This window comes from Trichechus manatus, unplaced genomic scaffold (assembly GCF_000243295.1).
Source record: "Trichechus manatus latirostris isolate Lorelei unplaced genomic scaffold, TriManLat1.0 scaffold00016, whole genome shotgun sequence".
In the NCBI taxonomy this organism is placed as follows: domain Eukaryota; kingdom Metazoa; phylum Chordata; class Mammalia; order Sirenia; family Trichechidae; genus Trichechus; species Trichechus manatus.
The window spans coordinates 11354926-11369318 of NW_004443952.1; the positions used below are offsets into that span (position 1 = coordinate 11354926).

General features: G+C 41.3%; 1 protein-coding gene across 1 annotated transcript in view; it reads right to left on the reverse strand.

The window, feature by feature from the left end:
* Window positions 1–204: 204 nt before the first annotated feature.
* Window positions 205–14393, reverse strand: part of LOC101346811 (paralemmin-2) — a 191091-nt gene continuing 176902 nt past the window's right edge. The window contains exons 6-7 of the mRNA XM_012554371.1: window positions 11456–11560; window positions 205–991 (exon numbers count right to left, since the gene is read on the reverse strand). Coding sequence (XP_012409825.1) covers window positions 252–991; window positions 11456–11560 — 845 coding nt within the window. The 3' untranslated portion in view covers window positions 205–251. The remainder of the gene's footprint in view (window positions 992–11455; window positions 11561–14393) is intronic.

Consider the following 14393-nt stretch of genomic DNA (forward strand, 5'->3'; position numbering starts at 1 on the left):
GACACAAGGAAAGGTTTAGAGGAAAAGCAAGTTCTTGGAAAGAATGAAGCACACACATGCATGTTGTCTCTCAGGTGAGGAAACTGGAGAAAAATGAAAGGAAAAAAATAAGAGAAATCAAAGCAATCCAACTGCAAGGCAAGGCAGGTGTTTGCTTCCAGTTCCCAGTATTGCAGTTAGTGGTACAGCGAGGTCTACATAAGTGGTGGAGAGCACAGAGGCTGCCCAGAAGAAAAGGGAAGAAAGGGTGGTCACATGACAACACAGCATTGACAGCGCTTTTTCTTTTGGGTACCTGGGGCAGGCTCTGTGGCCAGGCTCTCTTCTTTCCCTTCTGGGGATGAGGGCTCTGTGGTATCTGACACCAGCCTCCCGGACACAAGCTCAGCCGCATTCCCATCAATAGTGGACACGTCCGTCACTGTCTTCTCCCTCAATGACTTCTCATCGTCTTCGTCAATGAGGATCAATTCAGCCTTGATGGTTTCATCATAGCCTAGCACCTTTTTGGTCTCCTCTTCATCCTCGATATTTTGGTAGCCCATAAAGATCATGGTGACTGGCTGATCTGAGTTTGCCTCTGGCCCTTCTGCACTGGGGGCTCGGGGCTGCTGCCCTGGGTTCCCAGAAGAACAATCTTTCCTAGATTTATGTACCATTTCTAACTTGGCTTCTTTGCAGAGCATGTGTTCCTTCAGGTGGCTGAGACTCCCATCTGTGATCACAGTCCTTTCTGACATGTGCCCTCCTCTTAAGCTTGATTGTCCAGCCTTCTGAATAAACTCTTCTACATCCTTTGTGCTTAATCTGTGCACTCCGTTTTCTACTACGGTGCCTCCTGAGTGCACCTCATAGACTACTTTGGTACCGTCATCATAGACTTTGACTCCTCTCTGATGGACCCCCTCTGGGTCAATGGTGGATGCAGAGAGAATCTTGGTCTCTCCTGTTTGTTTGTCTTTCTCCACATTAATTTCCATGGCGTACACAGCTTGAATGAAAACAAGAGAAAGGAAGTGCATGTTACAACAAAAAAAGCCAGTGAATGGTTAATTGCCAAACAGACAAAAAAAAAGTTTTGTGCCCTTTCTATTCTAACCGCCAAGCATCTTGAGTGTTAGAGTGAAGTACACGTTGTGGACAGAGGTGGTTATATAGGTATTTTAACACAGCAGCTTAATGCATGGGGAAGACAGATGTACAGAGTTACCATATCTCAGTGGCACTCACACTTCCAAGGAAGATTTGCTAAACTAAGGCCACAGGATGCTGTTTAGGTCCAGTGTAATGCCTCACAGTGAGGCTGGCAACATGCAAGTTTACCTTGATTGAGGGTTTACCCTAAGTTTATAGATAAATAAAGCCCTGGATTAACAAGTGTCCTAATTCTAAAACCTTAAATCTGTGTTAACACTTTTCCCTAAAGGTCTCCTGTTTTTTTCTATATTTCCCTTTACTATAAAGAGAATATGCAAAGGATTTTTCGGGTGGGACATGGTGATCCTCTACTGTAGTATAAAATAGGATATTTACAAAAATTAAAAAGTATAAAAATATTCAGATTATATGCTCTGTGAGTACTTCAGTTACTTTGTTAGATTTCTTAAACAAGAACTAGAAGAAGAACAAGGCAGAGTAGAATTCTCCTACGATACTAGAATTTGAGGACGATGATCACAGATGGACTCCTTCTTCCATGCACACAGTGCTAAGTCCCTGTGATTCTGTCCCCCTAATATGTTTCCCATCTATTTGCTGTTCCACTGCCACTACTCAATTTTAGACACTCATTTCCTCTTCCCTAGATGATTGGAAGAACTTCCTACCTGGTCTTCCTGACCCAATTCATCCTAAATCCTTCTGCCAGTCTGGTGTTCCCAAAGACCAGCTCTTTCCCTGCCCTACAGACAATACTTCATACTTTCAGATTTGTTATTTCATGGGCTCCCTGTGACACAAATGTTCCAGATGGGAGGAAACTGGATGTTAGACCTATAGAACCACAATCCCCAGGCACCCTTTACCTGAATGATCCAAGAACACTTCAAACATACCAGCTTCAGAAATGAACCTATCATCATCTCCCAAAACTCTTCCACAGTCCTGGTGTTAATAATGCCAGCACCACTACCTAGTCTCTCAAGCCAGAAACCTCAGAATCAAACCTGACTTGTCTTTTCCTTCCTAATTTTCCATAGCCAACCAATGGTGAAGGATAACTGATTTCTATTTCCAATCTATCCCGCATACATTTCCTTACCTCTATCTCTACCACCACTGCCTTAGACCAGGCCCTCTTTTCTCTCTTGCACAATAATCTTATTTCTGATTTTACCTGCCACTTCTCTCTTCTCACTCTAGTCCAGGGGTCTGCAAACTGTCTGGAGGGCCAAAGTCAGCCCGAGGCCCATTTTTGCATGGCCAGAGGAGTTAAGAATGGTTTTCACATTTTTAAAGGTGTGTTAAAAAACAAACTACATATATTTGTTAAAAAATAAAACTATATTTATGACAGAAACCATATGTGGCCCACAAATTCAAAAACATTTATAATTTGGCCCTTTACAGAAAATGTTTGCCAATCTTTGCTAGTCCATGCTCCACCCTGCCCACAGAGTTACCTTATTCATAAACTCTCTTGTAGTTCCTTGTGTCTGTATAGGAACTCCAAAACTTGGCATATAATTCCCTTCAGAATTTGTCTGCAACTTTCCTTTTTTGCCTTGTCTTCCAGCCTCATTCATTCCCTGTACACTCTGGCCATAACAAACTTCTCACTACTCCCCAGACACTCAACATTCTTCCATAACTGTTTGCCCCTGTGCCTACTCTCCTTCTGCCTAGACTTCTTTTCATCCCTTCCCCTTGGAAGACTCCTAGAGTCTTATGTCACATCTTTGCTTATCATTGTCCAAGTTCCTATCTCTTTCTAAAAAACGAGTTCCCTAACCTGTGTTAAGAAGACCCAAACTTTTCAAACTATCCTTTCAATCTTAACTTTCTACCACTCCCTTTCTTTCTGGCACAATCAAATAGAACCATTCCACACTTAAGCATTTCTTACTTTTGTTTAAGATTCCCATCTCCTGAGATGAACTTCTTTTGAGTTCCTATACATCCAAATAGGAGCCATGGTGGCACGGTGGTTAAGAGCTCGGCTGCTAACCAAAAGGTCAGCAACTGGAATCTACCAGCTGCTCCCTGGAATTCCTATGGGGCAGTTCTACTCTGTCCTATAGCGTCATTATGAGTTGGAATCAACTCGACGGCAATGGGTTATATATCCAAATATGACCCACCTGCCAATGCCCAGGTCAACCGCCCCCTCTTCCGTAGCTTTCTTTGATGCTTCCATACCTAAGTCATCTCTCTCAAGATTCTCTGAACACTTTTTCTAAATCTCTCTGAAAGTACTTAACACTTTCCACTCTGTAGCGTAATTATTTGTGGGAAAGTTTTGTTAGCTTCATTAGGTTTTTAGGATCCTTAAGGGCTACTCTTGCCTGACATCTTTTTATGATTTCCCTTCCCCTCGGCACCTACCTTAGAGCCTTTTGTGTAGAAGGTACCTGATAGATATATCCATGAAACAAATGCTACCAATTGAAGAATCTAATTTGGTTGTCTTAATCTAATCACAAATAATTTGCATAATATGTCACCAAAATGAAAAAGTACACAGTTATTAATGTATGAACTGGTTTAAAAAAAATCTATGATACTGTCCCATCTACTTGCATAATAAGATACAATCTGTTCATGTTCACATTTAACTAAAAAGATTATGAAGCAAAATCCAATGCTTGATTTTCATGGTATTCATTTTAAAAGTTTCAATTGTTCAGCACAAAGATCTTGAGTTTCCTCAAGTCACACAGTCAGAGACCAGTCAATATTTGTCATAGAGGTACATGGGTTTCCACATAATGACCATGGTATCAAAAGGAACATTTATCTCATTTATTTTGTGATTTTCCACAAAATGTGCCATGAGAATTCTAATTCATCCAGAGAGGGGGGAATCAGCATTTAAAATTCAGCATGGAATCTAAAGAGCTATTCTTTAAATATTACTCTTATATTAAAAAGCCTAGTTTTAGGTTGAAATATTATGTCCTATCACTATTAACACACTCATAGGACATACTTATAAATAAGGAAGGTAATTGTGATGGTCAGTTGCAGGTACAATACTTAAATATCCACCAATCATTCAGTAATATGTAAACACAAAGACACGTTGACCTGCAATCAATATAGAACATGGACAAAATATTTCTATTTTTATATCCATCTGTGATAGGATAAAAATTATTAACATGAGAATGTTTAGAGATTTCCCTGTCTCTCTGTCCACCAGTGAGCATCCTATTATTACTGGTCAAATTTTCCCTTCTCCAGCATTTAACTCCCAACCTGAGTTTGTCTTTGCCTGTTCCTAGAATCAGGGACTAGACAGAGAGAAGGAATGAGGAGAAGTTCTTTGCTAGAAAGGTTAAGTAGATCCACATAATAATGCATTGAGAACAAAAGAGTTTAGTGAGAGAGAGATTAAAAGCTATGTGTGATATGGATAGAGAGGGAGCATTTGTGGTGGTGAATGATGCTCCAGAGAGAGTGATGTGGGGAGAAAAGAAAGCAGAATATGAGAAGTGCTGCCACATGAAGCTATGAATTAGATCCCTTTTAATATCATTTGGGTAAAGTAGGTAAAGAACAGAATTCCTTTTTAATTGTTTTTTGGTCTGTGATTTTACACTGTATTTCTTTATGCTAGATACCTTGGAAAGTTTGGACCTTCTTAACACAGGTTAGGAAACTTGCAGTTATTCAGAAAGAAGGGGGCACTCAAGGCAATGATAAGCAGAAGTGTGACATAGACTGTAGGAGTCTGCCAGTGGGAAAGGCATGAATGGCAATCTAGGCAGAGGAAGAGCAGGCATAGGGACAAGCAGCTATGAAAAGATATTGAGTGTCCTGGGAATAGTGAGAAGTTTGTTATGGCCTGAGTGTACAGCTAATGAGTGGGACAGGAAGACAAGGCTAGAAAGGAAGGCTGCAGACAAATTCTGAAGGGAATAGTATGCCAAGCTAAGGCTTGGATCTGGGACTGAACCACACATGACATGGTTTTGTTAGGGGTTACATATTTATATTTATACTATATGTGGTACACTGTTTTTTCACTATTTCTTGAATATGAGGGTAGAAAATTTTAATTATTTCAACACATTTTTATCATAAAATAATCTTAGATATGTTGTGCAATAAATGCAATTTCATGGGTATTTTTTTCCCAGATTAAATATGAGGCTTCAAAGGAACCACAAATTTTAGCAGGCCTTTTAAAAGTGCAGTGCCAAATTCTCTGGCTACATTCACTCTCTTCTCTTGTGAGGGACACTTAGGTGAATACATTGAGAAGCTCTGGCTTAGCCCAAAGGCAAGATTTAGCCTTCATGGATACACGTAAAACCAAAAAACCAAACACGTTGCTGTCGAGTCAATTCTGACTCACAGTGATCCTATAGGACAGAGTAGAACAGCCCCATAGGGCTTCCAAGGAGTGGTTAGTGGATTTGAACTGCCGACCTTTTGGTTAGCAGCTGTAGTTCTTAACCACTGTGCCACCAGCGCTCCTATGGGAATGTTATTTAGGCATTTGGAGAACTATATAATAGGTGTGAATGATTATCTTAAATGTGTTGTTTGTGGATAAGCATCTACATTTTGCTTCAAGTCTCAGACACTAATATTTCAAACTGTAAATTAGAGTGGATATGAACCAGTGGGAAAATAAGACTCACATTTTAAATTAAACATTTTGTTTTTAACGCACACGATTTTAAAAACTCTTCTGCTTTCTACTGCTGCCAAGTAGTTTATACTCCAGACCTCTCACTTCTATCATCTCTAACCACAAACAATACTCTCTAATCCATCTTTGTCTTCCTTCAAGCTTCTCCATGCCACAGACACACTAGTCTGTGTGGTGATGAGGGTCATGAGGGCTTAGTGCTTGTGTTCATCTAATGAAAATAAAAAATGAGGAGCGGGTGCTGCTGAGGGGAGGAGGCTTTCTGGAGAGACCCTGAAAGAGATTTTAAAGAGCCCCGTGGACATAAAGAAAAGTATGTGAAGAAAAGTTCTCTCTGAAATCTCCTGGGAGGAAAAAGAGATAGAAAACAGTTCAATGGAAGTTCTGGAAGTTTCCATGGGAGCATAACTGGAGTCTGGAAGTTTTTTGTTTTTTGTTTTCATAAAATGATATATTTAACTATAATTTCCACACATTATATCCTGATGACAATAAGACTGGTGTATATAAATTATTTTTGCTATTCATTCCAACAACCTAGTGAGATAGCTGAATAATATGTTCATTTCATCAATGCGCAGTAAGAACTAAAGTGGCTAAATACCTTCTTTAAAGGGATACGAATGAATGACTGAATTGGTGCTTTGATTCTGGGCCTCTGGGTTTGGTTCACTTGGTTCTTGCCGTCTCATCAATAGAACCACTACCTTAAAGGAGCATAGACAACTCTAACAGGAGTTGATAATCCTAGTTTCTATGTTCTGAAACCACGCATGTGTGGGGTAGAGTGTGAGGTCCCTGGGGAAGATGTCTACCTAAAAAATGATGGAAAAGGCTGAGGTGAGAAGCTACTGTGGCCTGGAGTTCTGCAGGGCCCAGAGAGATGGGTCTGAGGAGCAAAGAGTGCTTGGTTCTGGTTCAATCTTATTCCGCTTTCTCTATACGCTCTCTTGGTCTGGTCCCTGTTACCTTCGGCTTTGGCTAAGGTGAGAGCAAATACTATAAGCAGCCCAGAGAAGGGGAAGCAAGAGCACCTGACAGAAATAAACAGGGGGAGAGGGAAACCAATTGATAAGACTCCATTTTGGAAATGAGGCCCATTGTTTTTTGAAGAACATACTAGACACTGCACTCCATGAAAATGAAAAATAATTGTTAAATGCCTTGACTCAAGGTCCTCCCAGCTCATTTTCTTTGATTTGTTGTGATTAGTGGAAGGGAAGGGCAGAAATAGTGCGTACATGTAAAGTAAATTTATGACGAGCCTCACCATCATTAGTCAGTGAGATGGGAGGTGCTGGGAGAGGAAGAAAGAACAATGGATCTGAATTCCCACCCAGATCACACTTCATCTTTGGGCCTCATTTTTCCCAATTTGTACACAAAGGGGTAGGCCCTGATAATCTCTAGAGCCAACCCAACTTTGACATTCTATGGTGCTGTGAATAGCCTGTGTGGCTCCTGAGTCAGTGATATGTAAATTATGGTAGGTGGGCAGAAGCCAGTCAGATTCTGACTGCCACCAGCAGGGAGAGTGTTTGGCTAAGGTCACCCCAACATAATGAATATCCAGGAGCTGGCATCACAGTTGGCACATGGTAGAAAAGCAATGCATATGTTTGGCTTATTGAATGAACATACATATAGGCAGTCTTGTCCCTTGAAACATATGATAGCCATATACATGTATGTTCACAGCTTGTCTTGAGGTTGGAAATATATAATTGGCTATGGTGATGTCGATTATAATGAAAATGAGGGAATTTATTCAGAATGGATTCCGCTCTATTCACAGACAGCAATCTCTAACCTCAAAAACTAGTAAACAAAACTTTCTTTGCATTGTTTTCCCACATCTTACTATTATATTAGTATTAACAAAAAATAAGGTAGCAAGGGCGTAATGTTGATGGATAGCAAAGAGAAAAGCCAAATGCTCATATCTGATTTTGCGTTCATCTTTTTGGTCAAGAAGAATAATCTTCAGTCTGGAAAGCACCAGAAGGAAGATGGCTAAAAAGGAATTGAAGCCCAGATGGGTAAAGAGGGTTGGCAAATAATTGAGCACCCAGGGTTATCAATGCTCTTGGTGATTTGGGCCCAGGGCTCCAGTTCCCTTGTCAATAAGTTTGTATCAGCAATCTTGAACAATAGAAAAGGTGCTGGTGGCTGACACAGTTTTAATTTTCAAAAACAAGAAGGAAAGGATTCTATAAACTACATAGCAACGAGCTTGACATTGCTGATAGCTAAATTCTAGAGTTAGTTTTCAAAGAGCAGAGATCACCAAGAGCCAGCATGGGTTCATCAGGCAGAAGCTATGCAGATTAATCTCTCTTTTTTGTCAAAGTCCCTAGACGGATGGATTAGGTGAATGTCAAAGATACAGTATATGTGGATCATTACACAGCCCCTTACATTCCTAGGGACCAGATAGAAACATGTGTCTTGGGTATTAGGATAATTGCTGGGACTTGTTGGTGGTTGGACAATCATGCCCCATAGGGCTGATTTAGGGTTGCCAAGGACCAGGAGATTGCTAACGCTGTACCACAGGGCTCTGACTTTGGTTCCAACTGTGCAACATTTTTATCAGGAAAATGATGAAAAGGAAGAAAGCTTGCTTTGCAGATTTAAGGTGACACTAAACTGAGAAGGAAGGTGAGACTTTGAGGCATCACACAATCACGAGCTATAAGGACCCCAACAATAGAGGGCAGAGTTGTCTCCTTTCAAAATGGTTAAAATATATCTAAATGAAATCTGATACAGAAGTACAACATGTGAATACAAGGATGGAGGAGCTGCTATGTTTGAGATGGGAGAGAACACCAAGTCCCCAGCAACCAAGTCGCATTACAACATCTCCCTCCCCATTCTCCTGTGGTTCCTATGTGGCTTCATGGAACTCCCAACACTCATGAGAGACAATCTAACCGGAAGAAATTTAACAGAGACACATCCAGTCTACAAAGGGCAGCTCATGCTTATTTTTGTCTTTTGAAATTAAGAAATAAAGAATTTTATAGTCGCTTTTATGTGTGAGCAAGAGAAAGCAGACATTTGGGGGAAACAGACCACAGTCCATTGAGGACTGCACATTTCAAAAAAATGATTTTGAAGCAATAATTATACTGGATAAAGGAAATGAAGCTAAGCAGTGGCACATGGAAAAATGACTTTGAGGCTTTAGAAACTAAAGCTACAAGTCCACGGTGCCAATGAAGTTAGTCCCATTCTGCTGTTTAGGGTGATAGCCCATGCCAGCGTGCCTTGGACAGCTCTAGGCAATGCACTTCAGAAAGACTAGAGACAAAGTGGGGAATGTTCAGAGGAGACAGGCAGGGTTGGTAGGAGGTGTGTTAAAGTGGCTCTAGGCGGTAGAATAAGGACGATCGGGTAGAAGATAAAGGCAGTCAAATGATAACTTCTTCAGAGGAAGAACTTTGCAATAGTCAGAACCAACTAGAGAAGCAATGGGTCACCTGAAACAGATTAAGCTCCCATTACAAAGGTGTGGGAGCTTCTTCGCAGGGCTGCGATAGCAGGGATTCAGTGTTTGGATAAGGGATTGGAACTGATGTCCCCTAACTCTGAAAAGTATATTCCCATTTATATGGAATCCTAAACTCCCACACCCCAAACAACCAGAATATTTGTCATAGTACTGAGTAATGACAAGTGACAGTTATAAAAATGACCCTGAAGCTATGCAAATTCCAAAAGGGTCTTCATAAAGCAAGGTAGATTATTTCTAAGAGAATTCCAGTGGTGAGTGTCATTAGTTGGTATGCTACACATATACTGGGTCGTCACTGTTAACCTTAACTGACAGTGAATCCAAACACCTCGTTGCAAAAACAGTCTTCACAAAGGGAGTTAACCACGTCAAATGCAATTCCTTCCAGAACTTTGCTTAAGTGTCTCACAGTAGATGCATTTAGAGCAATTAATTTTTATCTAATAAACAAAAGTATATATAAACTTATTTTTAAAAAGACTGACTACATAATACTTTTTAAATGCATTTGATATTTGGAACATTATACTTTTGCAGTATCTTCAAATCTGAAGGATGCTAGGTTGTGACGGTATTTGTACTCCTACATAGCATTAAAATATTACTCTTGAACTTTACGCTCCTTGATTATTAAGGCTGCTGAAATCCTTTTTCTATCTCTTAAAATTAGTCCTAAGATACTGTCTCTACCCCTTCCGTTAGTTGATCCATTAGTTGATGTTGGATCATATCACATGTCCCATGAGATAGGAATGTGTGGAGAGGGGCTGGGAAGCTGTTTACCCACAACTATCAGGAACTATCAACATCCAAATCTTTAATAGCAAGCAGGAAGCTGCATGACTTTTGGACAGTTATTACCCAAGCCGATCTCTTAAGTGCAACTCAGAGCACTTAGAAAGTATGTAGTTGAAGTTACTTCCAGAGATTCCTCTGTAGCACGACTGCAGGCTGCAGGTTCTGGGTTATCTGTATTATAACTGCCCACTGTAACTGTAATCTTGGACCTGCACCGGGTTTGACCAGACATCACTCAAGGTCCATCCCACCCAGCTGTAGAACTCTGCGAGTCTATATGTAAAAGTAATATGCCAAGATGTTTACAGAGATGATATCTAAATTTAGCCAGTACATATGACAACTGCACCAATACTTACTTGCTTCTTAATTTTACATTAAAGGAGGGACCATTCACTTCATAAACGATTCAAGTTGGCCTAGATATACAAGGTTTCCTTTAGTTTAAAAGTCCACTATTTTTTTGTTTGTTTGTTTTAAAAAGGTGTCATTATGTGATTTACTTAAAACATAAACTTACCTAGGGCATGTAAAGCATAATTTGATGTTCATATCTGAATTCATCTACATTATTACTAACTGTGCAACCTTTGGCCATTCATTTAGTTAACCCCCAGCCCTTAGTGCATTTCTCCACAGAGTGAGAGGCTGGCGCAGAGATTTGTTGTTCCCTTCCCGCCAGTTCTGACTTCTCGGCAGCATTCGTATTGAAAAGAGCAAAGCTAGCTCTCTGTATACTCTATACTCATAAATGTATCATTTTCTAAAATCCATAATTGTGAGGAACATTAACAAGAAACATATGTTCATTAAATTACTTCTCCCCACAAATATACTTGAGTTAGCTAAGAAATAACTCCAGAAATGTGAAGTCTGGGGAATATATATGCATAACATACAAACAGCGCTATTCCCAAAGGGTCCCAGCAACATACTCATAAGCCTTGAAAATACTTTCTACCCATCTTTTGATTCTGTGTAATTCCAACATGAAAAATCAAAGTTTCCAGAGGCAGAGTACAGATTAACTTTGAGAATAAAGACAGAGATCAAGACCATAAACATGAGAGACAGAATGCCTTGACAATGGGGGTAAATGCTCTACGACTTCCTCATTACCCCTCCCATTTGGTCCCAATTATTCATTAGGGGACAGTGCCTGCTCTGTGCGGCCACTATAAACGTTCTAAGGTTGGCCTGAAGGACAGGGTACTCCTATGTAAGGATATCTGAGCATCCATCTCATTAATAAAGTTCAGAGAAATGCAAGCCCCATGGCCAGTCCTGGCTTTAAAACCAAATAGCTCCCCAGGACTTACCAGCCACTCTGCTGGTCCTGTCCTGCCCAGGTGATGATGGTTCTGCTGTTCGTGAATAGAGGATTGGCAGGTCGGGGAGCTGAGAGGAAATGTAATTTACGGCATCTGGTAGCAGAGAACAGGGAATACAATTAGGCACTGTGTTGGGAGGCCCAAATGTGTTCAATGCCGAGACAGCAACTTGCTTGCCCTACATAATAGACTGCAGGACGGCCACTGAACAAGAGGATCAGGGTAAACAAAGACCAGCATTTTCCCGGTGACTGGTATTCAGTAGAGCAGCTGAGGTTGGAGGGATCCCAGCCAGAGGGCTCAAGCTCTAAGAACACTCCATGTATTAAAAGAGTCACCAGAAAGTTCTGGATTCTAGGTGTACAATGAGTTCGGGGGGAAAAAAAAAGAATAAAAATTGAGCCAGTGAGAGCCATTATCAGCTTGGTGGGATTGACCACATATGGGACATCAAACTCGAAATGTGCATAAAATAGTACTAAAAAATAGATTTGGGACCTGTGTCCTGAGCTGGAAATATAGCTTTATGTGCCTGATTTATTCAAAGGACCAATTTTGCATGCATCTAAAGAAAGAAAGAAAAAAAGAAAAAACTCCAGAGTTTACTCTATGATGTCAATACTTCAGGCTGGTGTTTCAGCCAGTAAAATCCTGAGATTTCAAATAACACCACCTAGTGAACTCATCATTAACTCAGTTGCAGGAAACGTTGCTGTGCAACAGCAGGAGACAATCAGCTTTGCTTGGGAAAATGCCTTGACCAACTCAAGTAAGGAGGTGAGACCCTGGAAGGCATGACTGTCAACAGGTATGCCAAGGTATCAGAGGAAACCGTCAGGGGTGAGACAAGAAGAAGAATCTGTGTCTCCCCCAGAGAGAACTGGGAAAAGGAAGGCAGGAGGAGAGCAGAAAGCTGGGCCCTTTGCGGTACAATTCCTTCCTGTGTCACAAGAATCCCAGAATGTCAATCACACATCAATGATTTCATTGAATTTCTTACTGGATATCTCCACTAAGTATCTCACCTCAAATTCAACAGGTCCCAAACAGAACTCCTATTTTTGTCCATCTGCTGCTTCTGCTGTACTCTGTATCTTGGCTCATGACACCACAATTCGCCCAGAACCCTCAGTGGCACCCTTAACTCCTCCCCTTTTCAGTACTCAGTTGGTCCTGTGGCCTCTACCTCCTTCATGTCTCTTACTCCTGCCCCTCCTCTGTATTCCCACTGATACCGCCTTCATTATGGCAGGTATCTTTTTTCTTTTCTTAATCTCATGCTGAAGAGAGGACTGTGAACAGACTCCAGAATAGGATTTAGTTTAGTTCTGTATTTACTAGACCACTTCCTGACTTGTGTGTCAGTCTGAACAAACTAGAATGTACTGATATTAGAACATTTTGTTCTTAGGGCAAAGACCACTCTCTAGCAAGGGAGGTTTCTCTAAAAGAATGGAGTTTTCCATATCAACCATTTGGGGAGAAAGAATAGGAAATAAGGATTAGGCAAACAGGCCTTAGGTTAAACGGAGGCTCAAGTCTCCTTCTCTCTCTGGGGCCTCATGTGTGTTCAGCCTGGATCCTGGGCAAAGATGATATAGTTGAAGAAGGCCCTCTTATCCCCAGGAAGGAAGTGGGCCCTTTTGAGATGATGTTAGGTTGGGAGATGGCTGGGAAGCAGCTTTCAGGAACCACCTGAAAATGGGCCTGGATTTGAGCCAGGGGCTCTGCATGTAGCCATAAATCTGAAGTCATGCATTATTCTCTGTATTGAACTTCTCTTCCATTATTCCCGAACTTAGGTTTCAGATTTTTCTCTACTCTCACTGTGGGGAGCTCTGGGAAGGGTCTTTGCCTAAAACCAGCATGAGCAGGACCAGGGAAAGCAGCAGCTTAGGGGAAGCCAGTCCTGAGACTGGCAACTGTGGCTCAGGGGAAGAATGGAGCAGCAAACTGGGGCGGCTAAATGGACACCTTAGGGGACAAGAGACACAGAGCAGACTTACAGAACTTTGGAGTTTCACTGAGGATTTCCAGAAATCTGTGGGGATGATATCTCAGTAAATCTCACTTTCTAAAGGAGATGGACGCTCAAGCCACTAAGACCCACTGAGATCTCACAGACTGTTCACATGTGTGTCTAGTATTAAAAAAAAAAACAAAAAACCATTGATGTCAAGTCAATGCTGACTCATAGTGACCCTATAGGGTCACTTACGGACAGAGTAGAACTGCCCCATAGGGTTTCCAAGGAGCAGCTGGGGGATTCGAACTGCTGGCCTTTTGGTTAGCAGCCGTAGTTCTTAACCACTGTGCCACCAGGGCTCTGTGTCTAGTATAGTATATGCTAAATATAGAGTTTCTAGGGCATCTTGGCATACTGAAATTTTTAACAGCTAGAAACGAAAGCCACTGGAAGACAGGGATTCTGCATCTGAAAGGGCAAGTAAATGATTCCTACTGTTTGTGTCTCAGCCTCCTCTAGGAGACAGCTCCCTGACACACGAGAGGGGGTGATAAAGATTCCTTTGCCCAGTGAGAACTGGCTACAAGTTTAAGTTCTACACAAGGCTTCGAACTGGTTTCCGGTTCTAGCCCCTGCTGAGAATTCACATTTCTAACCCAGATATACTGAATCAGAATCTACACTTTAACAAGGTCCCCAGGTGATTCTTATATATAATAAATTTTGAGAACCACTGCTCTACCAATGGTTCTCAGAATTGGTCCCTAACCAGCAGCATTAGCATTGCCTGGGAACTTGTTAGAAGTGCAAATTCTCAGCAGGGGTTTGAGTGAGAACCAACCTGGTTCAAAACCCCGGCTCTACAGTTCTTAGAGGGCTGAAACTACATGGCTTATGCTAAGATGTAACATAGTGGCATGTGGGGCATAAGGAGGAAGACAGAGCACTCCCCAATATACT